Below are 26,004 nucleotides of genomic sequence, written 5' to 3' on the forward strand. Positions count from 1 at the left end.
GTTCAGAATGGCACAAATATATTTTTATTTATTAGATTTAAATCCTGCCCTTCCTCCCGGTAGGAGCTTGGGGCAGCTAATATACCAAACAAAATCATATGTCTGGAAAGGTTTGCTGAAATAAAAAAGCTTTTAGCAGGGATCCATGCACAAAAGGGAAATATCTGCAGGTTTGATCAGGGTGAGAGGAACCCAAGAGTTTGCAGAAGTGGAAACCAAATATATTTGGGGGGGGGAAGACCTAAGGGGCAGTGGGACCCTCAGAACAGCCCATTGAGGGCAGCATGTTCAAGGGACACAGAATGGTGAGTGGCTCATTGAAAAAAGTGTCCCAGATTGACTGAAGTGTCCCGAACGAGTGCAACATTTTATTGCAGTGCTTGTGTATGCCTACTTTTTTGAGCCCCTGCAGTGCTTCGATCTGGGCTGTGATTCTGCATCCAGGCCATCCAGATGGATAAATCCCTTTTGACCTGGGAGACCTGGGTTCAAATCCCTGTGCAGCCAGGGACCTCGCTATGTGACCTTGGACCAGTCACTGGCTCTTAGCCTAACCTGCCTCACAGCGTTGATGGGAGGATAAAAAGAGGAGGGTGAGAGACATGTACACCACCTTGAGATTTTTGGTGGGATATAAATTTATTTAGTTATCTATTAGATTTATATCCCACTCTTTTTCCCAGTGGGAGCCCAGAGTGTCAAACAAAATGCAGTAATAAAATAAATGAATTCTATATACCTGCCAGAACAGAGATAGCAGTTGTGGTGCCCTCCCGATAATGTTAGACTACAGTTCCCATCATTCCTGACCATTGGCCATATTAGCTGGGGCTGATGGGAACTGTAGTCCAAAACAGCTGGAGGGCGCCATGTTGACTGTCCTTGTGGTAGAAAAATACCTCTCTCTCTCTCTCTCTCTCTCTCTTTATCTCTGTACCTTGGAATCTAGGAAGTGCAAATGCAAATATTCCAGGCTCTATCCAACTCGGCACGTGGCTTCCCTCAAAGAATCCTGGGAACTGTAGTTTTCCCCTCACAGAGCTGCAATTCCCAGCACCCTTAATAAACTATAGTTCCTGCGATTCTTTGGGGGGTAGTGGAAGTCATGTGGTTGAAATGTATGGCGTGTGGGATAGGACCTTAGTTTACTCAGAGTAGACCCATTGAAATAGATGGCTCTAAGTTAAAGGTCGTGCTCCTTAATTTAAATGGATCTACTCTGAGCAGGGCTAACGTTGGCTACAATCCCTCTCTGGAGACGGCAAAACTTGTTCTCGCAGGGCACGTTTTTCTGGTTTCAGGGTTGCATGATTTCGCCTGCATGCTCGTGCTCATGCTCTCTGCCAGAGCAGAGGATCAAGTGCCAAGATCTGAAGTTACTTGCCTGCGACAGGCAAGATCAGACCGGTCCAGCTCCAGAGGCGGAGTCTGAAGCTCCAGGAAACGCTTCCCCTTCTCCTCTAACCTGCCAAGAGGCTGGGACATCCGAGGCTGCTGTGTCACTGGAAGGGTCTGCTGGGATGCTGCGATAGGAGGAGGCACCTGCGCTTTTTCCTGCTGCAAACCCCATCTTTCAGGCTCCTGACTTTTTCCCAGCAAGTTTGAGCATCTTTAAGGTAAGCACACCCTTGGAAAAAAAAATCCCCCCCCTTCTAACTTAACCCATTTTCTTTTAAAAAAGAAATATGCAGGTGCATTTTTAAAAAGAAATCATTGATAGTGAGTCAACCAGGACACAGATCAGATGATACTAGTTTACAAATGAGAGTATGTTGCCTTACGTGGAGTGAGGCTGTTTGTCTAAAAGAGGCAGATGTTCCCCACGGTTTGGGGCAGAGTTCCTTCTCTGCTGTCTCTCCCCCCACCCCGATCCTTTTTAATTGGAGGGATTGAGTTTGGGGAGGGACCTTTCTACATGCAAAGGTTGGTAGGGAGAGGAGATGAAAAGGTGTGGCTCAGAGAGGATTTCTTGCAAGATCTGATCAGGTCATTGGAAACCAAAGGCCAACGTCTTCCTAATTTTAATAACATGAGGTTGGGGAAATTAACCCTGACTTAAAATCCTGGATGCAGAAGGCAGACTCCGTATATAAACTGACAGTCCCTGTCTATTCATAAATAAGCCTCACTGATTTCAAGGAGGCTTACCCCCAAGTAAGTGGATACTGAATCACAGCCTCAGCGGTACGGTATCCAGAGTCCTGAAATGGATTAACAGCTCACCCTTAAACATATTTCCTCTCACTGAGCTTGATGGGGCTTTAGTCCTTAATGAACGTGGTTCAGGATACATAGTGTGCATGCGTGACTCTCCGCCGTCCTATCAATTTGGTGGTGCAGAAGGCTAGATGGCCTTCATCTTTCTGACCTTTCTCTTCTCTCTCAGAGGTTGATGTTAAAAGGCTTGAGATTGCCAATTGTAATCTATGGGGCCAGGCGTTAAGGGCCTGCTTGTTAACATTTATTGTTTTTGAAGCTATTTTGGTTCTGGTATGTTAGAATGAGTAGGCAAATAAATGGGGGAAGGCTTGTTCTTTTGATAATGAGAGCTGGCCATTTGTAAAATGGGCAAGTTTATCTTCCGAACCCCATTACTAAGTGCGTTTACCCATATCTGTCTTGTCAGTGAAAATCCTAAATTGGTTTTCTTTGACTTAAGCTCCACTGAGTTCAATAACGCACGCTTACGACTGCAGCTATTGATTTAGTTTAAAGGATCCTGCCCCTCTACTCTTCAGCCAAAAGGGGGGGGGAGACTGACAGCGGCTTTGCAAATCAGTAAAAAACCACAAGCCTGTCCTTGTTCTCAGGCTTACTGTCTAAAAAGACACAACATAAAAGGAAAAAAGGATGCGGAGGGAGGAGAAAAAGAGCAAGCTCAGACAGCAGTTCTTTGTTACATATTAGCAATAGTCAATCCTTCGCTCTCCAATGTGGGGTATGTGGGTTTCTTTCTCCTTGCAACAACCCTGTGAGGAAGGTTGGCTGAACAACAGTAATTATTTCCACGGTGCAGCTTTGTGGCTAAATGTGGGGGGGATTTGAACCAAGCTGTCCCTAGTTTGAAGCCCACACTCTGTCCATAGAACTAGCATAAATGAAGGACCTCTGCTGAGGTGCTGGTTGTTCACAATGAATTTATGTTTAATATATTCTTTGGGGGTCTGGAAATTGATCAAGTAATGATTATTTATGCTGCCAGATAGTAATTGCCCATCAATTCGGTTTCAGAGCATAAAGCACCAATCAGCAACTAGCTGGGCCAGAGTAGAAGGCTACTTGGAGAAGAACCCAAGGAAGGCTGGGCCAAGGTATCAGTGCCCACTCCAGACTGGGTATATCCCTTCCGTACCGCAGCCATTCCCTGCAGCCTTTGGGCAGGCAGTTTGGAAAGCCAAGGGGCAGCTTTCAAGGGTCTGGATTTGGCCCTGGGTGTTTCAGAGGCTGACTAGGGTTGCACCTTCAATTGCTGCATGCTTTGCCTTCACTCTTTTGCCATTACGTGTATGGCAAAATAGATGACAATCCAGACGTAGCAGCCTGTATTTACAAATAGAGAGAGAGAGAGAGAGAGAGAGAGAGAGAGAGAGAGAGAGCAATGTGGTGTAGTGCTTAGCTTGTCGAACTCAGACCTGGATAACCAGGACTCAATTCGCACTCTGCCACGATGCTCACAGGGTGACCTTGGGCCAGTCACTGCCTCTCACCCTAGCCTACCTCACAGGGTTGCTGGGAGGAGAACGTTGGGTGGGGCAGAACGATGTTTGTAAGCCTCCTTGAGCTCTTTGGAGGAGTGGTGGGACATAAGTGTAATGAATAATAATGATAATAATATTTAATTAAGCAGGCAGCAGTCTCCTCCCCTTTTCTTGTTTGTTCTTCCCCGCTTTGTGTTTTTATATATTTACTTCACTGATATCCCCTCTTTCCTCCAAGTTTTATCCTCGTGACAACCCTGTGAGGTTGGCTGTTCCATCCTCACAACAGCCCTGCGAGGTAGGTTAAGCTGAGAGGCAGTGCCTGGCCCAAGGCCCCCTTGTCAGCTTCATGGCTGAATGGGGATTTGGACCCTGGTTTCCCAGGTTCTGGTCGGGCACCCTAACCACTACACCACAGAGTCTTTTTCAGCAGTGGCAGAGCGTCTGCACTGCATGCAGGTTCAGTCCCTGACATCTCTAGGTAGGGCTGGCAGAGATGCCCTGTCTGAAAGCCTGGAGAGCCACTGCCAGTCAGTGTAGACAGCACTTAGCTCAATGGATCACTGAGTCTGACTCGGTTGAAAGCAGCTTCCTGTGTTCCCCAGAATTTATTTCTGCAAAGCCTCTACCGTATTTCTAGGAGCCATATCATACCTTTATTTATCATTTATTTATTATTAAATTTATATCCCCGCCTTTCCTCCCAAAAGGAACCCAGGGTGGCAAACAGCAAGCGATAAAAAACTAAAAGCATCTTGAAAACATCTTAAAAACAAAACATTATAAACGATTCATGATAGACGTAAGAAGGTAAATGAAGACGTGCCCTGAGGAATGCACTAGGGATGACAATATGCTTTCCCTCTTTTCTTTTTAAAAAAATTGTTGCTGACCTCCGTTTCCCTCTTATAGATTGTTCCTTTTATAGAAGTAACTTTTTACAGCGCATGTGGATTTCTCTTCCTCTGGAGTGGTTGATGTTTGTAACATTTCGGGATCTCTTGCTTTAATTGCTGTGTTGCTTTAATGAGACGGTTTTGCTTCGTATTTTAATTGGGGATGTTTTTATATTTTAATGTTCTGACGGTGTTGTTTCTGCTGTGTATTTTCATTAAGGACGTTTCTATTTCATAGTTTTGGGGTAACTGGTTTTTGTACTTGTTAAACCTCTTAGAATAGGGGTTCTCAAACATTTCCCCCCACGGACCACTTGAAAACGGCTAAGGGTCTTGGTGGACCACTGAATGATTCATTTTCCTGCCTGTTGTAGCAATTGTAATTCCGTAGAATTCAAACTGTAATACAGTAAAGTGCGATATAAATAATAAAAGACGCAATAAAACATAATTTAAAAAATCAATATGAAGATTCAGTACAATGGATGTGCTATCTCTCATTGTCAAACACCTATCCCTAAACACGCTGCGGACCACCTAAATGAAGCTTGCGGACTACTGTTTGGGAACCCCTTGCTTAGAAGTCATGTCCATTAACGTCAATGGGTTACTCTGAGTAGGACTAGCATTGGAGACAGCTCAATATGTTTGAGCAAACTTTCTCCTAGGATGGAGTCCCTTCCGGAGCCCCTGCTGGTCCAAATTCTGGCTTACCTTCCCGCGGTCGAGCTGCTCTTGGTGTGTCGCCTCGTCTGTTCCCAGTGGAAGAACCTGATCGATGGAGCCACCCTCTGGTTGCTGAAATGCCAGCAGGAGGGACTTGTTGGGGAAGATGCGGCAGAGGAAGGCGCTGAGAACTGGCAGATGCTCTACTTTCTGCATCGGAGGAAGCGGAATTTAATCAAAAACCCAGACGGCGAAGGCAAGTGGGCTGGTGAACATTCCGGAAACAAATAGGGGTCAACGAGAAGGTTGTTGGCGGTAGGGTGGCCATCTTTCTTTCCCATGAGGTCCTTTTGGCAGCTGCATAGCACAGGCAGCGATCTGGCAGGTGAACACTTTTTGCCCATCACTATGCTTTCATATTGGAAAAGCTGCGCCTGGTGAATTTCTGTTTGACTGCTGAAAGGCAAGGAAGGTGTGCTGGGGGGGAAAAAGAGATGGCAATCTACAGGACCAGCATAAAAATAATTCATTGGAGGTGGGGGTGGCTAACTTGTGGCCCTCCAGATGGTGGTAAAGTACGACTCCCATCAGCCCCGGCCAGCGGGGTCACTGGTCAGGGATGATGGGAGTTATAGTTCAACAATATCTGGAAGACCACAGGTTAGCCTCCCATAGTAATTCATGCTATGTATATAGTGCTTTGGTCCAGGTATGGAAAAGATTTCGCTCTCCAGATGTTGATGAACCGCAACGCCCATCATTTCTGCCCATTGGCCATGCTTGCTGAGGGTGATGGGATGTAGTTCCAAACACTTGCTTTAGTCCAACCTACCTCAACCTGCTGACCCTCCAGATGTTGGACTCCAGTTCCCATAATCCCTGACCATGGGACATGCCATCTCTGGGGCTTTGTATACATTATCTCAGCAATTCAATCCTCCTGTAAGGTAGGGCAGTATTATATTTCCACAATCTGGAACCCCCTCCTAAAATTGCATTTGCATGGGGCTGTGAAACTAGAATAGTTTTTAACATTGCAGCCTAAAAGTGAAGGAGAGCAGTTTGATTGTGGTGGTGGTGTGTGTGTGTGTATGTGTGTGTGTGTAGATATACAAAGGCTTTTATCATTCTGGCATCTTACAGAGGGCCTTGAACACTGGGTGGACGTGGAAAACGGAGGCGATGGCTGGAAAATAGAGGATCTGCCTGGAGATTTTGGGAAAGAATTTCCCAGCGACGAGGTCCACAAATATTTTGTCTCATCTTTTGAGTAAGTCCCTTTTCTCTCTGTGTCAAAGTGGAGAGATTATGGGCAGCAATTGTACAGAAAACTTGTGGAATGTGGGACAGGGTGCTTCCTGGGAAATTATGCTTTTTTAAAAAAAATTTTTTTTTTTGTTTAGACAACTTATATAACGCTTCATCACAACTGCCTTACCTTGATATTTGCCCACTGGAGCACTTCGATCTGTGGAACTGGCCCTGTTACAGGTGCTGCACAATAATTGTTCTGCACTTGTAAAAAAAAAATCGTTCTTTTAGTGTGGCAGCTTCTGCCCTTTGGAACTCCCTGGCTATTGACATCAGGCAGGTGACTTTGCTGTATTCCTTTCGGCGCCTGCTGAAAACTTTTTTGTTTAAGAACGCCTGTCCAGACATATCGATACTGATCTATTTTAATCTTTTTCTTCTGTTGCTGTTTTAATTGTTCTAAAGATGTTTTTAATTACTTGCTTTTAACTGTTTTATTGATAATCTTTAATGCCTTTTGTAAACCACTTAGAGGGTTGTTTTTTTTACAGTCAAGCGGCATATAAATTTTGTTAATTAAAAAATGTGTCTGAGGGATGTACATCAAACTCAACAATACAATACAGATAAAGGGTTGTCTCGAAGGCTGGTGCTACTCAGAATAGACCCATTGCAATTAATTCATGGGCATGACTAACTAAGCTCTAACAAAAGTCTTCAGTAGGCGCTGGACATTCAACAGTGAGAGGCGGGCTATCTGACCTCAGCTGCAAGGGAGTTCATAAAATTGGGCCTACAGTGATAACTGCATGGCTCATGGTGGATCCAAGCCATGCACCCAAGCCATGCGGGAGCACTAACAGTGACTCCCCCGAAGACCTCAGTGATCAGGCAGGGATATAAAGGATCAGGTGGTCCTTAAAGGAATTCTGGGCCCAGGTTGTTAAGGGCTTTGTAGATTGGTACAAGAACCTTGACCATTTGAGTACAGAGACAGTTTTATACATTTGCACTTGCATGTTAAACTTGTTTCTTTTTTTAATGTCATAGCTGGTGCAATAAGTCGCAAGTCATTGATCTCCGGGCTGAGGGTTACTGGGAAGAGATCATGGACACCATCCAGCCCAAAATTGTGGTCAGAGACTGGTAAGTGGGGAGGGAAACCCACAGTGGCTGAATCTGTTGTGAACAGACTGCTGGTTTCTGCAGCCTGATGGTCCGATTTAATGCTGCCTCAAATTGCATTCGCCTCGCTTGCAGCAGTATCACACAGCTGGCTTGTGTTAACCTTGGGATCATTAACGGCGTTCTCTTTCTTCAGGTATGCAGCCCGGTGTGACGCCGGCTGCCTCTACAACTTGAAAGTGCAGCTGCTGTCGGAGACGGAGGAGGTGGTGGCTGAATTTGCGAGCGACACCATTGCCGTCCCGCAAGACAACGAGGGCGAATGGACTGAGGTTGGTGCTCAGGGAGGTACCCACTGAGAGAGAAACAAAACAGGAAACCCTTTCTATCCATGGGCGTGACAGATGGCAAACACTTCCAGCTCACCTCTGTCACTGTGTCCTTTTGCAGGTGTTAGCAAGCAATCGTGTATATTAGGGAAAACCTCAGGCCCAGGGGCTAAATGTGGTCTTCCCATCATCTCTAGCAGGCCCCCCCAGGATAGGCCACACCCCTTTCTCTAGGCCACACCTTTCACCCGCCCTGCTCTGCACCCTGCTGGAGTAAGGGGTAAATAACAGTTCACAGGATTCCTTTATTTGTTCATTTTTCATTTCATTTCATTCCTTAAGGGGAAGCAGTGATTTTTAAAGTGGTATTAATGTACTTTAAATGTATGGTGTGCAGGCGAACTTGGCGATCTCGTCAGGGTTGCTGTAGCGGCATGTACATCCGGGGAGTTGGACTAGATGAACTCTAGGATCCCTTCCAATGCTGTGATTCTATGCTGCACATTTTTGCCATTAGTTTTCTCCTAACCCCCTTCATTGTTTTCTCTGTCTCCCACATTCAAGATCACCCACACTTTTGCCGACTACGGTCCCGGGGTTCGCTTTGTCCGTTTTGAGCACGGCGGTCAGGATACGGTCTTTTGGAAAGGCTGGTACGGAGCTCGGGTGACCCATAGCAGCATGACCATAGAGCCTTAGTGGTGGACTTGGGGAGCACTGGAGCTGGTTCAGGCATGCGCATCACACCGTCCCTCACCAAGGCGAGAGGGAATTTTTTGCATGGTTTTCCTCCGGGCTGAATTAAGTATCATGATATATCAGGTATGGGGAACCTTTGGACCTCCAGAAGTTGCTGAACCACAACTCGCATGTGGGGAGAGTGCTCTTGTGCTCAGATCCTCCTTGCAGGCTTCCTGTTGGGGCATCTTGTTGCCTACTGTGAGAACAGGGTGCCCCCTCTTGGCCTGATCCAGCAAGATCTTCTTGCGTTGATGTGAAGGAGGAGAGGTGTAACTCAGGGATAGCCAATGTGGTGCCCTCTTGATCTTCTCCCACCAGCCCATACCACATGGCCAATTGGTCAGGGATTGATGGGCGTTGGGAATTCATCGCATCTGAGAGCACCATGTTGGCTGCCTCTGGGATCACCTATTGAATTTGGCAACAGGACTTGAGAACCACAGTTTTTTTAAAAAAAGAAATCAATAATTTTGCCCTTGCTCAGATTTCGCACAGGAAAAAAAAATCAAAACGACAACAAACCCAAACCTGAACAAACAAGATTCAGCAAAATCAATTGTCCAAAACACCGCTTGCATTTCAAATTAGCCCTGGGTTTTAGCTTGCCTGCAGTGGGCCCAGTCCAGTTCAGGGTTCAGCTAAAGCTGGTGCACAACCTTCGTGTTGTAAATACCTGCCTGGACCAGGGCCTTGTTATGGAAATATGTGTATGCAGAGATCCTCAGCGCTCTGAGCTGCCTGTGTGCCAGTGTGTGTATTTACCTAAGCAGCAAACTTTTACCCTGCGTTTAGATCACTGAGACTTAAGACTTAGTCAAATAAGAAATGCTACTTTATTGATAGAAATACTTAGTAGATAGGAAAGGCATACCTTGTTCTAACTAAGTTGGGGGTGCAATGCCCAGACATGGGTATGGCCCTCATGGCTCAGGAGAGACAGCAGAGACAAAGATGTCTCCTCTCTCCTTGGACAGTCGAAGAGGAAGGAGGGGCAGATCAGCTTCCCTGAGCATATCAGTTTACAACGGAAGGAAGTCACGTAAAGAAGAGCACAGGTCAAGGCAGGCAAGCCTAGCCAGCCGGAGGACCGAAACTCTATCTTCCTTCTGGAATACAAACGAAAGAACCCAAACAGGAGTTGCTCTTGCCTCACTTACAAAAGGCCTGGCTGAGCGTCCAGAAGAGATGGAGCCTCCAGCTCACCTGCGGTGACCCTCTCATGTTTCAGCGCAAGGCCGTGGAATCTGTGGCCCTTCAGCTGTTACTGGACTCCCAGCTCTTATCTATCCCAGTCATCGTGGTTGATTTTAAGGATGATTGAAATTGTCGTCCCGTGACATTGCGGGAGCCACAGGTTCCCCATACTTACTTCAATGTTTTGTGACACCAAAGGTCAAAATCAAACGCTGCCTTCTCCTCCCGTTAGCAAAGTGCTTCCAAGATCATGTCTGAAAGGGGTGTGTGTGCACTCGTATGGCCTGCCCTGCTCACTGACAGCCCTGGCGGAGGGTGGCATGAAATAAATAGCCATTGTCTTCTTTACCTCTCACTAAACTAGTACGATGGTTCAGCACCACACTGTCTTTCCTCCCTTCGGTGTAGGCTCCCGGGATGGGTTGCACAACTGTGCATGTAAATAAATGCTAAATTGCAGCAATAGCGCTTGCGTGTGGCACGTTTCTCTGTGTGGCTAAAGCTATTTACCATATCACTTTGGCAGGCTGGTTTCCGAGCGTCAAGCAATGTTTTTGTCTCTTTTGGGATACGCATCGGTGCCGTTTTGAAACACAATGGTAGAAAGCATTTTTTTAAAAAAAAAACTGCACTGCTTTGGACACAGCTGAATACAGATATGGGGAGCCTTTGGCCCTCTAGGTGTTGCTGAATTACAAGCCCCATGAGCCTCAGCAAGGCATCCAATGGCCAGGGATGATGGGAGATGTAATTTAGCAAGAACTGGAAGGCTAAAGGTTGAAGACAATGAGCAGGTTTTTGGTTTTGAAACAAATGGCAGACTCGTCCTTTCAAAAATGCACTGATCTGGTCACCTTGGAAGGTATTGTAACCAAATTTGGCACCACGATCCCTGAGGTGAAGGGGCAGGTGGTGGGTTTGAACTTTCAAAAAGTTGTACTGTGGGGGTTGCTGTTGGCTTTGTAGAATTCTTGTGCAACATTCGGCGCGTCCTGTTAGTTTTGCATATTGATCTGTTCTGTCTTGAGCAGCAGCAGTGTGGAGGCAAGGTTTCAACAGCACTCTGGATAGCTCCATGCAGGGCTCACGCTGGACCTTCTGTTAGAACAGAGTTTGAATGTTGCTTCAGCAGCAGCCATCCTCTCACTGAGCACCATGGACAGCTCCATGCACCATGCAGGGCTCACGCTGGACCTTCCATTAGAGCAGAGCTTGAATGTTGTTTCAGCAACAGCCATCCTCTGACTGAGCCTTAAATAGGAGCTGCAGCTGTGCAACTCTGTGCAACTCGGTAGCTAGGGTGAGAGGAGCCTCTTCATTTTAAAGGGCCCAGCCTGCATTAGCAGAGCAAGAGAGACTGTGGCTGCGCTAGAACTTCTGAACAGGAGTCCTCAGAGTCAGAGGAGGGCAATCCGTTTCTTCAGACTGGCAAAGTACTGGGTCCTGTACCAGTGCATCTGGTTCAATAGGTACACTGGGCTCTCCTTGACGTCAAGTTCTTCTCCTGCTCCCAAGAGCTCCAGCCAACTAAGTCCTGCTCAGAGCAGACCCAAATTAGTCATGCCCATTAACTTCAATGGGTCTATTTTGAGTAGGGCTAGCATTGGCTACAACCCCAAATCTCTGGCCTCATTTCCTGAAGAAGGAACATCTGACCATAGTGCCGTGATGTTATCGTTCCTCCTAATAGCAAACGTTGGTGGTTACTGAAGGATTGGAGTGGAAATGGGGCCATTGACAAACAAAAGGGAGGTACTGACATGCTTATGGAAACTTTGAGGTTGTCAGGAGTGCAAAAAAATCTGGGGGGGAACCCCCGCCCCCACCCCCAGCAGCCTCAGAACGCTCAGGTCACTTGGAAAAGAAAAATGAAAAAGTGGTGCAGGGAGGGCAAAGAGGCCATTTATTTATTTTTATGATTACATTTATATCCCACCTTTCCTCGAAGGGGCTTAAGATGGCATACATGGTTCCCCTCCATTTTTATCCTCACAACAACCCTGTGAGGTAGGTTAGACCGAGAGTCTGCAACTGTCATGGCCCCATCAGAGGACTCCTCCGATGAGGATGACTCGGGAGTAACAGCAGCAGACCCAGGAGCAGCAGACCCAGAAGAAGACACGGAGGAGCCTCCTGAGAATCCAGCTCCTTCTCCCCCTCAGGTGCAGAGCACCCCAGATACAGCAGAGGCCCTGCAGCCAGACACAGACAGTGAACAGGATACTCCCCCCTCACCTGCAGAACGTAGACAGCAGAAGGTCAGGCAGAAGAGAGGCAGGCCTGTCTCCTTAACGCCCAAACGCTGAGGGCTCACACCTGCTGTCAAACCTGCTCCTTATAAGGCACCCCTTGCCTTCAGCTTGTTGCTGACTGCAACGTCAGGCGTGGCTCGTGTATTCCTAGTTTCCCTGAAGCATCTCTTGGACTGACCCCTTGGCAATTGATCCCGGACCTCTACTGACCTCGCTTCTGGACTTTGGACTTGGAAAGTAAGCTTCAGACAGGCCTGGCCCTTGTCAGGTTCCCTCCTCGTTTGCCTGGCAGATTTACAACCAGACTGCCGGCTAAGGACTTTCCTCCCCTGCTAACGACCCAGGCATTTCCAGCCCCACCGGCACTGCTGTTTCAGTGCAGAGCTGACAGCAACTGGCCCAGGTCACCTAGTGAGGCTCATGGCCACGTGGGGAATTGAACCCTGGTCTCCCAGGTCCCAGTCCGACATGCTAACCACTACACCATGCTGGCTGTTAATCCTCTCTAGAATCCTGAACAGTGAGGAGGTGGGAAAACACTGCAACATTTTGATGCAGGTCACTAGCTCCAATGAGCTGACAGGCCCAGACTTCCCTACTCCAGGACTAGAGGTCTCTACATCCGCTGTCTGAAGTTCTGACTGGCTCTCTGACAACCCTCTCATCATCACCAAGGGCCCAGGAGCAGAGGCGAGGATGATCCTGGTGGGACCTTTGGCCTGATGTGAAGTGTCCAGCTAGCTGGATATGAGGCTACTTGGGAAGAGGCAGGTGTGTGTGTGTAAACAAGGGCTGTGCATGCCACCCCAGATCTAATTCAGGGCCTGATGTGGTGCTTTAGAGTGGCCCTGATTTGACCCAACCTGGGTCTGGGAGGAGAAGGTTGCCTACCTGCATCTCCTTTCCCCTTTTTTAACAGCCCCAGAACACTAGGAGTAGACTAGATTAGACCCAGGGTGGTCCAAGGCTGCCTCAATCAGGGTGGCCCAGTCCAGTTCAAGGTTCAGCTAAAGCTGGTGTGCAGCCCTAACGTTGTAAGCACCTGCCTGAACCAAGGTCTGGGTCAGCATCAGGAAGAGATGGAACCTCTAGCTCTTCCTTTCTTCCGTTCATCATCTGAGCTGTTTCATTGCTGAACCAACCACTACCATAAAGCTCCATCTTCTGATCTGAAACCTTCCTTGGCCAGAGAAACGCACATTATGGCAAATAATGTGAGGCTGGAACCCTCTTCTTGATATAAATGAATTCTGCCATGTCAGGAGATCTTAGGAGCTAGCAGCAACCTCTGAATCACGCTTGCTTGAACAAATTGCTGAAGTGTCTTCTAGATTTCTCAGAAAAGACTGTTTGTGCACCTGCCTTGCGCCAAACCTTCAAAACACGGTTATAGGGATGAACATGTAGGCCTCAATCTTACATACAGCTCCACTTTGCAGCGTTCCACCGATACCGCAGTTCTCAATTGCAGAAAGGCCCCGCTCCTACGGCGCTTGTTCCACTTTTACGGCGTTTTTCGGGCGTCGGGCACCATTTTAGACAATGTTAGTCAATGTGTTCCCCTTTATGGTGGATTTCACTTTAAGGCGGTAGTCCGGAACGGAAGCTGCCGTATGAGCAGGGCCCTACTGCACACTTACGGCTTGCTAAGTATAGATACAACCACCAGGTGTCGCCATTGATTCATTAGCTGACATGGGCAAATTGCAGGGTTTTAAAACCTCAGGTCTGAGAATTAAAGCGATGAAGTCTGGTCTGGTTGTATTCAAACTCTAGAAAGCATTTTAAGAAGAACTGCAGGAGTAGCTGTTCCAACACACAGGGATCTTTGTGAGTCCCAATAAAAGGAAATACTTTTTCTGTGTAATGCATATACAACTTAAGGAACTGATTGCCACAAAGTGATGTCCGAGTTTAGATAGCTTTAAGGAATACTCCCGGTAGATAGGCTGCTCATAAGTCATTATGCAGCAGCACAAAATTTGAACCTCGGTGCACAGAGACAGCATCTTGAGCACTGGTGTGTGCAAATGATCCATAACATGAGGTTCACCGCGCCATCTTATCTACAGTACAGAAGTATGTTTTAGGATAGCCTTTGCCAAACTGGTACCCTCCGGATGTTGGATTACAAGTCCCATCAGCTCCAGCAGACATGGCCACGCTCGCTGGGGCTGATGGGAGCTGCAGTCCAACAACACCAGGTGGGCAAAGGCTATTTTAGGAGGAAAGGAGTGCGGAATCCTTCTGGATAGTGTGTGTGTAAGATACGCTTGCATTGCTACTGCAAAATTCACAGAACCTTATCCACTCTTTATATCCCGGGAGGGACTCCCAATGTGCAACTCAGCCTTATCCTGAAATTAGCAAGGTTTTTCTCCTCTAGGGGAGGAGAGCCTGGCTGGGAGTCCAGAGTCTGTGAGTTCAAATCCCCACTTGGGTCTCCTGGGTGTCAAGGGCCAGCTAAAGATCACCCCACAGGGAGTGGCTCAGGGGTTACGTGCCCCACCAATTATACAGCTGTGGGCAAGCTGCATAGTCCCAAGGAGCCCAGTTGCCCCCCAGCTGGCAGTTGCGGACAAGGAAGGGGCTGGCTGGTGCAGCTGTAGCAATCTGAGCAGGCCCTAGCCAGCTGGGGAGGACTAGCCTCAGAGGGAGGCAATGGGAAACCCCCTCTGAATACCGCTTACCATGAAATCCCTATTCAGAGCGTAGCCATAAGTTGGGATCGACTTGAAGGCAGTCCCCTATTGAAAGTTTAAAAGCTTTATTTAGAGTATCCAATTAACACACAACTGTGAGTGCCCTTGCTGGTCACCCGGAAAGAAAATGGACTATAGAGGCTACTTACCCAATATCCGTCTGTGCATTTTCACACTCGTGAGTTCACATTAGCCGGAGGGAACTGTAACATATAGAATGAGACTGGATGAACTGTGGCGTGGGGCTGTCTTGATGGTGGCTGTGGGTGCGTCTCCAACTTGCTTCTGAACCTGGGGTGCTTTTATTTATTTATTATTTATTTATTTGATTTGTATCCCGCCCTTCCTCCCAGCAGGAGCCCAGGGCGGCAAACGAGGCACTAAAAACGCTTTAAAACATCATAAAAACAAATCTTAAAATACCTTAAGACAAAACAGCGTTAAAAACATTTTTAAAACTTAAAAAAAAGGTTAAAAACATTATTAAAAACTCATTAAGCAAATCCGACACAGAGACAGACTGGGATAGCTCTCAACTTAAAAGGCTTGTTGAAAAAGAAACGTCTTCAAAAGGTGCCGAAAAGATAGCAGAGATGGCGCCTGCCTAATATTCAAAGGGAGAGAATTCCACAGGGTAGGTGCCGCCACACTAAAGGTCCGTTTCCTACATTGTACAGAACGAACCTCCTGATAAGATGGTATCTGCAGGAGGCCCTTACCTGCAGAGCACAGTAATCAACTGGGTATGTAAGGGATAAGACGGTCTTTCAGATATCCTGGTCCCAAGCTGTATAGGGCTTTGTACACCAAAACTAGAACCTTGAACTTGGCCCGGTAGCAAATGGGCAGCCAGTGCAATTCTTTATATTCAGGGACTTGTGTTGATGTCTTCCCTGGGCCCCCTTTCCCCGCCTTGATCAAGGAGTGTCAACAGTGCCATGAAAATGTCCACAAGAGCACACCATCTCCGCTCGTTAGCACTTACCTCACCTCCATACCAAGTTCAATGCCATGTTGAAATTGTTATGTGTCGGTCTATTGCTCATGGTGCACCCTATTCTTTTGCTATGGCTCAAGCAGCCCATTTCCATTTTTTTCTAGTCTAGCTTTTACAGCAGTGAGCCAGCAAGTGGCACTGCAGTGTTGCTAGAATCCACTGGCCTTCCACTCCTGAAAAATCTCCCTGCTTCCAATAAGTACGCAAGGACAGCCTACTGGTTCAGGACAGAGGCCCATCTAAGTCAAGCATCCGGTTCTCAAAGTGGCCAAGCAGATGCCTAGGAGATGCCTGCAAACGGGACTTCAGCACAAGAGCACTCTCCCCTCCTGCGGTGTCCAGCCACTAGTATTCAGACACATTCACTGACTCCAACGGTGGAGGTAGAATATAGCCATCGTGGCTAATAGTGGCTGATAGCCTTCTCCTCCATGAATTTGTCTCATCCTCTTTTAAAGCCATCCAAGTTGGTGGCCATTGCTGCTTCCTGCGGGAGTGAGTTTCATAGTCTAACTCTGGGGGCCTGGTAGATCACAACTGCCCCCTGGGCTCAAGGTTTCCCCAGCCCTGCTTGAAGAGGCAAGTGCCAGGAAGAAGTGGTTGGCACGCAGGTAGGTCCTCAGATATGAGCAGGACTTCTGTAGATCCAATGATGGCCAACTGATGAGTCTTTCTGGCCTGTGGGAGCCACTGCCTGTGTTCTACCTCCGCAGTCAGAAGCAGCATGTATTGGATTATTCCACTTGCTGATGATGGAAAAAAGGAAGATTTAATTCCCTTGGCGAGGCAGCTGCTGGAATCTGTTGGGGGGGGTTAGAATGCTGTTGTGCTCTGGTCCTGCTTGCGGCCGTCTAATTGGGGCATCTGGTTGACCACTCTGAGAACAGGATGCTGGACTAAATGGCCCTTGGCCTGATCCAACAGGCTCTTCTTATGTTCTTAGTGGAAGCATGAGAACATAAGAGTGCTGTTGGCTTTGCAGAATTCTCATTCAACATCAGGCACTCCCCGCTCATTTTCAATATTGATCTGTTCTGTTTTGAGTAGCAGCAGTACGGAGGCAAGGCTTCAGCAGCACCCTGGACAGCTCCATGCAGGGCTCATGCTGGAACTTCCATTAGAGCACAGCTTGAATGTTGCTTCAGCACCAGCCTTCCTGTGACTGAGCACCCTGGACAGCTCCATGCAGGGCTTACGCTGGACCTTCCGTCAGAGCAGAGTTTGAATGTTGCTTCAGCACCAGCCATCCTCTGACTGAGCCTTAAATAGGAGCTGCAACTGTGTCTCAGTAGCTAGGCTGAGAAGAGCCTATTTGCTTCAAGGGGCCCAGCTTGCATTGTACTGGCTCCTCCTGTACCAGTGCCTCTGGTTCAATAAGTACACCGGGCTCGCCTTGATGTCAAGTCCTTCTCCTGCTCCCAAGAGTTGCAGCCAACTGACTCCTACTCAGAGCAGGCCTATTGAAATTAACGAACCTGAATTAGTCGTGCCCATTAACTTCAGTGGGTCTACTCTGAGTTGGGCTGGTGCTAGCTACAACCCCCACATCTCCGGCCTCATGTCCTGAAGAAGGGACATCTGACCATAGTGCCATGATGTTATCATTCCTCCTAATCACCAACGTGGGTGGTGAATGAACGACTGGAGTGGAAATGGGGCCACTGGCAAAGAAAATGTTCTTAAGGAGAGTGCAAAGCATGGCTGACGAGTGCCAAGGGCCAGATAGAGAAGCCTGGAGGGGTGCATGTGGCCCCCAGGCCTGAGGTTCCATATCCCTTTGGCTTTGGCTCCCTATGAGAGGGAGGAAGGGCGAGAGGGATATAAATGCCATCATCATCATCCATCATCAATACCCTTGCTCTGACTTCCCCTGTTCTTTATGCGCATTTGCTCTACAGGAAAAATGAGACATCTTTTTCTACTTTTTGGTAGGGCCTGAAGCTTTGCAATAGATCATGAAGAGGACACGCTGTCTTCGCTTCTCCCCCTCCCTCAGAGGACTGCCTTTTCCAAAGATGGACGGTTGACAGTGATGCCTAGCAGGTATCGCGCTCGACAAGCTTACCAGCCCCGGGCCTCAATTTGTGAAATCCTGGGTGATCCAAATCTAAGAGTAGAGGAAATATATGCCCCCCAGCAAGTGCAGAGTTCATTTCATTTCCCGAAGAACGAAAGAGGGTTCCAGCTTCTACGTAGGCACAGCAGGGATTAGCAGATGAAGGTTTGCAGATCAGATATTGCCATTTCCAAATCGCGCTCTTTACTCAGAAATTATGTACACCCTCGCTGGGGGCAGAGGTGGTTCTTTTCATGAATATTGAGAAAGTGAGGATCACAACATGATTTAAAAAAATGGAGACAAAGAGAGACACTTCTGATTCAGGATAAAAGCAAGAGACTTGGAGATTCTCCCCCCACGCCTTTTTGTAAATGAAACCTAATCTTGTGTTGACTCTGCTCTACAAAAAGAAATAATGAAGATTAAGATGAAATCTTGTTCACTCTTGCTGAACAAAAGCCAATCAATTGCCTGGAGGATTAGGGCTGTTTGTCTTACCTTAGACAAACAGGATCAGATAAGGACTTTGGTGGTAATGGGGAGTGGTCCCGGTGGGTGTTTGAGTGATAACTTGGGAAGACTGACAAGATTGCCCACTGCTGATGCGGATGGAAGGGAGAAGAGAAACTGAATTGGAGATTCTTTTTGAGCTGTTCATTCTGCATCCATCTCAGTTTGCTTGCACAAAGCTTACGTGCCGGGTAGACTATGGCCACATCATCCTCATTAACTGTATCATGTAAACTGCTGGCATGGACTGGGGATCCCATCCAAGAAAAGGAAAGGAGTATCTAGCCTCTACCTGACTATTTCCCCACATTCTCTGACTTTGATCACATCAACAGCATACATCTAAACAGTAGCACAGTGGAATTTTCAGAAATACACAGTCTCTGCATGACAGTTACAGCCACATCCCCTCCCATCTCTTTTGTTTTTTGCTGCTGGGTTGAGAATTAGATCCTTGTTAATTCTTCTCCCACAACAACAGATGTCCCTAGGAGCCAATCAGCATGAAAGGGAAGAGTTTTAGCTACTGAGAAGAGCCTTCTCAGTGGCTGACTCACTTCCTTTCACTCCGATTGGCTCCAGTCAGCAGGAAAGGACAATGTAGCATGTTAGAAGACACTTTGAATGGCTTATACACTCCACTTTCATGATTATTGGCTTGTAGGATGCTGGAGACATAGGGACCCTGCTGGGACTCTGCTTTTTCTTTTTCTACTCCCTTCTGTTTTCCCCAGCGTTATTGTCTTTTCTAGTGAATCATGTCTTCTCATTATGTGTCCAAAGTATGATAACCTCAGTTTCATCATTTTCGCTTCTAGCGATTTATGTTGTTATGTGCCTTCAAGTCAATTACGACTTATGGCGACCTTATGAATCAGTGACCTCCAATAGCATCTGTCATGAACCACCCTGTTCAGATCTTGTAAATTCCTTTATGGAATCCATCCATCTCTTGTTTGGCCTTCCTCTTTTTCTACTCCCTTCTGTTTTTCCCAGCTTTATTGTCTTTTCTAGCGAGTCATGTCTTCTCATTATGTGTCCAAAGTATGATAACCTCAATTTCTTCGTCTTAGCTTCTAGTGATAGTTCTGGTTTCATTTGTTCTAACACCCAATAATGTGTCTTTTTCGCAGTCCATGGTATGCGCAAAGCTCTCCTCCAACACCACATTTCAAATGAGTTGATTTTTCTCTTATCCGCTTTTTTCACTGTCCAACTTTCACATCCGTACCTAGAGATCGGGAATACCATGGTCTGAATGATCCTGACTTTGGTGTTCAGTGATACATCTTTGCATTTGAGGACCTTTTCTAGTTCTCTCATAGCTGCCCTCCCCAGTCCTAGCCTTCTTCTGATTTCTTGACTATAGTCTCCATTTTGGTTAATGACTGTGCCGTGGTATTGATAATCCTTGACAAGTTCAATGTCCTTGTTGTCGACTTTAAAGTCACATAAATCTTCTGTCATCATTACTTTAGTGCTTGGGAATGGCAAGAAATGGCAACGCTACCACCTTAAGGTCAGAGGCATGGCTGACTTGTGTGCTCTTTTCTGCCCATTGAAAGCCAATGATGTAAACTCAGTTTTGCCAGCTGGGGTCCTCCAGCTATTGTGGGACTGCAGTCAGCCCCAGACTGTACAGTCCTCAGGGATGATGGGAGTTGTAGTTCAATATCTGGAAAGGACACAGTGTTGACCACTCCTCATTTGTACAATGCTCTGGAAGACTCATTGTTTATGTTCCCATCAGCTGTCATGTTTTTGTTTTTAGAAAAAACCCAACCATCTCACAGGACCAGGAATCCATAACACAGTGAAATAGGTGGCATTTAGGGAATCTGAGGACAATTTAGCCTCAGAGCTGTGCTTTGCCCTTTCTCACCAGTGAAACATTTGGGGGAAATGATTTTTCAAAGTCCACTGATGTCTGCTGTACAAGCCCACCAGTGATGGACAAAAATGACTTAAAAGGAGAGAGGAGAAAACAGCCACAGAAAAGTGATTTTCAGTGCCTGCCTCGCCGAGGGAATTAAATCTTGTTTTCCCCGTCACCAGCGAGTGGAATAATCCAATATATTATAGCTAATGTGCATCTGGTATTTATTGCTGTGTGGTTGACCTAACAGAGTTTTATTCTTACATTACGGGTAAAGTCATTCCGAGAGGCAAAGCTGCAGCTCCAAGATCAATTACCACCCTTTACAACACTAGAAAAATGAATTTTTCCAAGTACAAGGCACCCCCCCCACACACACCACCACATCACCATCACCCCTCAGATTTTTCTCACTCCGACTTCTGCACTGTGGATCTGACAGTAGGCATAACCAACTTTGAGCTCTGGGCAAGGGTTTTATTTCATTTTGTTGGACAAATGGAAAAAGTTAGAATCATAGAATAGTAGAGTTGGAAGGGGCCTATAAAACCATCAAGTCCAACCCCCTGCTCAATGCAGGAATCCAAATCAAAGCATTCCCGACAGATGGCTGTCCAGCTGCCTCTTGAATGTCTCCAGTGTCAGAGAGCCCACTACCTCTCTAGGTAATGTCGGACAGTGGCGAAATTGGGAATGGAGAGAGTGAGTGAGCCTTTATGTGTGTTTGAATCTTTGCTAAAGATTATACCTTTCCTGCAAATTAGTCAGACAGAGACTCTAAGCTTTAAAATAAGAAAGAACTACTTTATTCTGGAAGTACATACTTGATAGGAAAGAGTTCTACGTCTAGATAACTAGCTAAGGTGGAGATGCAAACACTAAGCCTAGTGTTTGCCCTTATGCTTGGAGGAGAGGGAGAGACAAAGAGAATATGTCTGCTCTCCCTCTCAAGAAAAAGAAGGATGGAGGAAGGAGATGCGGTCAACATCCTATGCATATCAGTCTAGCAGAAAGGGAGAGTCAGCAGGAGATCAAAGGATAGGTATTAGCCTAGCCATCAGGAGGTGTCCTCTCTAGCTACCCTATTTAACCCCATGCAGCCTCAACCCACAAGTTGGAGTTGAACCACATATTCCAACAGGTAATTGGTTCCATTGTCGTATGGCTCTAACAGTTAGGAAGTTTTTCCTGATGTTCAGTTGAAATCTGGCTTCCTGCAACTTGAGCCCATTATTCCGTGTCCTGCACTCTGGGACGATCGGGAAGAGTTCCCGGCCCTCCTCTGTGTGACAACCTTTCATGTCCTTGAAGAGTGCTATCATATCTCCCCTCAGTCTTCTCTTCTCCAGGCAAAACATGCCCAGTTCTTTCAGTCTCTCCTCATAGGGCTTTGTTTCCCGTCCCCTGATCATCCTTGTTTATTTATTTATTTATTTATTAAATTTATACCCCACCTTATGGCCAAAAGGCCCTCAAGGCGGCTTATAAAATAAAACGAACAAAATACATCAATAGAACATAATACATCAATAAAATAATACAATTCTCAAAATTAAAAAACAATTCTCAAAATTAAAAAACAATTCTCAAAGTTAGATAACAAATAACATTATTAAAAGCAAGTTATTGAGAGTTACTTTAAATACTTGTATATACTTATTGCCCTCCTCTGAACCTGTTCCAGTTTGTCTGCATCGTTCTTGAAGTGCGGAGACCAGAACTGGATGCAGTATTCAAGATGAGGCCTAACCAGTGCTGAATAGAGGGGAACTAATCCTTCACATGATTTGGAAACTATACTTCTGTTAAGGCAGCCTAATATAGCATTTGCCTTTTTTGCAGCCACATCACACTGTTGGCTCATATTCAGCTTGTGATCAACGACAATTCCAAGATCCTTCTCACATGTTGTATGGCTGAGTCAAGTATCCCCCATCTTATAACTGTGACCTACACTTACTAATTCCCAATTCGCAGGGCAATGCGAGAGAGGCTTGCTCGTGTGTCTTGAGAATGCAGTGACCTGCCCCCTCCCCAATTTTTTGCAGCCCCACTGGGGAAGGGCCGTAGTTCAGGGGCAGAGCATCTGCCTGGCATGTCGAAGGTCCAAGTTTCAATCCCCAATGGCATATCCATGGAGAGCTGGGGAAGGAGTCCTGCTTGAAATATTGGGCAGCCGCTATCTGTCTGTGCAGTCAGTACTGATCTAGACAGACCAATGGTCTGACTCACTATAAAGCAATTTCCTGTGTTCCTACTGCATTTCTCTGTGGGCAATTTTTTTTAGGGGGGGGAAGCACACACCGGTGGTGGGTGGGGCAAGAGGCAGAAGTGGGCGGGCCGACAGATGTCAATCTTACCTTTCTACAGGAGGCTATATTCAGTCAGATGTTTCCACCTTCCCCCCTAGTAGGGATAAGGGAGGATTTCGATACAGTTCGCATTTTAAGCAGATTTGCCTTTTCCGAAACAGTGTGAGAACCGAAACGCAGCCACCCTTAGAAATTCACATTTATTAGAATTTGATGTTGTAGTTCGCCAACTAAACAACATTTACAAAAATCCACATATTAGGGGGAAATGTGCATATAAATGAATATACGAGTGAAAATAACGCGCAAAACTGCATTCGATAACAAGAAGTGGCTTGCAAAAAATGTGTGCCTTTGTTAAAACGGCTTGCAGAAGTGTGTTTATTGGGAGAAATTCGCACTAAAACGTTGGAGAATTTTCATGAGGGTTTTTTTTTTTAAAAAAAATGCGAATTGCTGCAGAAATGGGGAGAACTGAAGTTAAGGCTGGAAAAAGGAGAAAGTGAGAGAACCGAAATGGACAGATCTTTCCATCCCTACCCCCTCGGCACGCACCTCTCCACAGTCCTTCTAGCAAGCAACAGGCATGATCAGAGTTCAAGCCCACGTTCCAGCCAGGCGAATGCACTCTGTGTTATTCCCTTGCCACAACTGCCGGACTGTTGGAGGACTAGGGGGAAATTGCTTTGGGGAGGGGGAACATTATATTTATTTATTTAGTCCATTTGTATACAGCCCCATAGCCGAAGCTCTCTGGGCGGTTTCCAACGATTAAAAACAAATAGACAAAGTTAAAAACACATTTTTAAAAAAGCAATTTAAAAACACATGCTAAAATGCCTGGGAGAAGAGGAAAGTCTTGACCCGGTGCCGAAAAGATAACAGCGTTGTGCACTAACAGTTATAGTTGTGCTCCGTCCATGAGAGCTGTGTCTAAAAGCAGGGGAGGAATTTGATCCTCTCTCTCGGACAGTCGAAGAAGAGAAAAAGGAAAGGGCGGAAGGAGGAGAGGCAGATAAGCTTCCCTAAGCATATCAGTCCAATGACGGAAGGAAGTCAGTCAGAGCATCACAGGTAAAGGTAGGCTAGCCTAGCCATCTATCTCCCTTCTGGACACAAACAAAAGAACAAAACAGGAGTTGCTCTTGCTCCACTTCCAACATCCTGACCCAAATTTGTCCCTCTCCCTTTGGCTGCAGAAGGGAAAGCAAGACAGGCTCTCCCTATCCCTGTGGGTTGTATTGAACGAATTCCTACTCAGAGAAAATCCAGAGTCCAAATAAGACAGGTCAGTTCACTTCAATGGGTCTACTCTGAGTAGGACTAGCATTGAGTATGTTTACCCCCATGGCAGCTGAGCAAAAATAAAGGGGGGCCTTGCCATCATCCCCCTGTTCTCTGCGGCGGTTCTCCTCCTTCCCTCCCTCCATAGCTGGGAAAAAAACAACCCTCTGAGTTGTACAGTTGTGAAGAGACCACCTCCTCCTTTCTCCACCTTCCAATATGTGCAATGACCTTCCTGCAGAGTCCCAAGGCTGCTGCGAGCCAGATGGCTGTGCAGGCCTCATTCTTTTCAGGCCGGGTGGCCGGGTGGGCAGGTGTCGGCCATCAAAGGGGAGCCGATCATAAACCTTCTGCAAGAGGCCAGATTTTTTTGCAGGGGGGGGGAAGAAGAGGATGGGGGGTGGACAGCTGCTAGCGAAATGCAGCTCATGTGTTTGTGCCCAGCCCCCTGAATTTGCACACCTGGATGTTCATCTTTTTTAAAAAGCTGCTTAAACTTTCCCCCCAAAAGATTTACAAGCCAAGCTAGCTGACCTTCCAGAGCGAGCCACAGCAGTTAACAGCAGGTACTCAGATCTGAGGACAAGTAGGCTGAACATAAGGACGGTTGCAGCCCTCTAGACGTGCTCTCTCGGGGTGATTTACCACCTAGCAAGGCCAGTTTCTTTTGGAGCGGAAGGCACTGTGGACTTCAGATGCATCTGTAACAAGCAGGTCCTTTGACAACCATACAGGTTGAGAAGGTATTCTCAGCGCCTCCCGTCATCCCCACCAGCTCTGAGCAAAGCAATGTCCAACGAGCTTCTGCCTCTTAGGGTCATGAAAATATATTGATTCAGGATCGGCTGTGCTAACTGGCTTTCACCAGCCTGAACCAGAGATTGTAGGGACTGACAACGGGACAATCTGCAGCGCTTTACTCCTGAGCTGTGGAACCATTCCCTAAAAATAAAGTAAGATGCCAGTCCTCAGCATTCTGAATAAAAGGCGGATTTAAATAGGAATATGGGAAGGTGCCTTATCCTGGACCAGAGACCCTTGGGCCAGTTAACGCAGTACTGTGCATACTGACAGGGATTGGTTTTCTGGGGTTTCCAACGGGTCTTTTCGGACCAGGCAGATCCCCAGGTGGAATCAGAAGGGGAATTGCACCCAGGGTCAGCCCCAGAGGCACTTCCTCAAGATGAACCCATGGTGCCACTTGTTGTGTAAATTTGTATATTTGTTATCAAAGAATGTCAGCGGTCTGAAATGCGTCTGTGCCGGTGTGTGCGTTTACCAAAGAAAGCAGGCTTTTACCCTGCGTTGAGATCACTGAGACTTAAGACTTAGTAAAACAAGAAAAGCTACTTTACTTATAGAAATACATAGTAGATAGGAAAGGCATACCTAGTTCTGACTAACCAACTAAGTAGGAGGCGCACCCCCAGGCTTGGGAGTTGCCCTCATGGCTTAAGAGAGAGCGAGCAGAGACAAAGGTGTCTCCTCTCTCTCAGACAGTCAAAGAAGAGAAGAGAGGAAAGGGCAGAAGGAGGATGGGCAGATAAGCTTCCCTAAGCGTATCAGTTTGCGATGGAAGGAAGTCAGTCAGAGCATCACAGGTCAAGGTAATCAAGCCCAGCCATCTGGAGGAGCCGAACTCTATCTCCCTTCCGGAACATACGCAAAAGAACAAAACAGGAGTTGCTCTTGCTCCACTTCCATCATCATTGCTCCCTCTGACCCGAAAGTGTCACATTTCAGCTCACTGAGGACTCCAGCAAAGACCCCATCAGAGCCCGGCCACATCGCCATCAGCCCCTTTTCCTTCAGCTGCTGTTCCTCTCTGCCTCTGCAGCCGCATCCCCCCCTCCTGTGCATGCCTCCCTACCGCTGAGAAAGCGTCATGAAATTGCTGGGGACCTTCCAGAAGGATCCTCCAGAGCTCAGCTACCTTCTGGCGCCTGCCTCACACATTTATTCCCTCTTAATGTGCTTCCCTTGGCACCGGGATCAAATGCCATCCTGTCTCCCTGCCTGTGCTGTGGCGAGGGGAGAGCAGGATGGAGAGGTTAAGGGGGTGTCACCCATCCCTAATGAAGCCGAGAGCAATCAACGGTGTTCTACCTGTTT

General features: G+C 46.9%; 1 protein-coding gene across 2 annotated transcripts; it reads left to right on the forward strand.

The window, feature by feature from the left end:
* Positions 1–1,484: 1,484 nt before the first annotated feature.
* Positions 1,485–18,149, forward strand: LOC133372276 (F-box only protein 2-like). Of its 2 annotated transcripts, XM_061600638.1 has the most exons (7): positions 1,485–1,616; positions 5,263–5,516; positions 6,404–6,530; positions 7,562–7,657; positions 7,833–7,968; positions 8,530–8,618; positions 17,784–18,149. In XM_061600638.1, exons 2-7 carry the CDS (start codon positions 5,264–5,266, stop codon positions 17,788–17,790), a joined length of 708 nt encoding a protein of 235 aa, XP_061456622.1. In that variant the 5' UTR covers positions 1,485–1,616; position 5,263; the 3' UTR covers positions 17,791–18,149. The 2 variants fall into 2 exon arrangements, with proteins under 2 accessions (XP_061456622.1, XP_061456621.1); XM_061600637.1 differs by lacking the exon at positions 17,784–18,149 and having other exon boundaries at positions 8,530–10,343.
* The last annotated feature ends 7,855 nt before the right edge of the window (positions 18,150–26,004 follow it).

This window comes from Rhineura floridana, chromosome 18 (assembly GCF_030035675.1).
Source record: "Rhineura floridana isolate rRhiFlo1 chromosome 18, rRhiFlo1.hap2, whole genome shotgun sequence".
NCBI classification, from domain to species: domain Eukaryota; kingdom Metazoa; phylum Chordata; class Lepidosauria; order Squamata; family Rhineuridae; genus Rhineura; species Rhineura floridana.

Excerpts from the sequence above, each read along its gene's own strand:
- LOC133372276 (XM_061600637.1), top strand. The coding sequence starts at position 5,264 with ATGGAGTCCCTTCCGGAGCCCCTGCTGGTCCAAATTCTGGCTTACCTT. Across the intron at positions 5,517-6,403 it reads CAAAAACCCAGACGGCGAAG|AGGGCCTTGAACACTGGGTG; the intron begins GCAAGTGGGCTG and ends GGCATCTTACAG. Across the intron at positions 7,969-8,529 it reads ACGAGGGCGAATGGACTGAG|ATCACCCACACTTTTGCCGA; the intron begins GTTGGTGCTCAG and ends CCCACATTCAAG.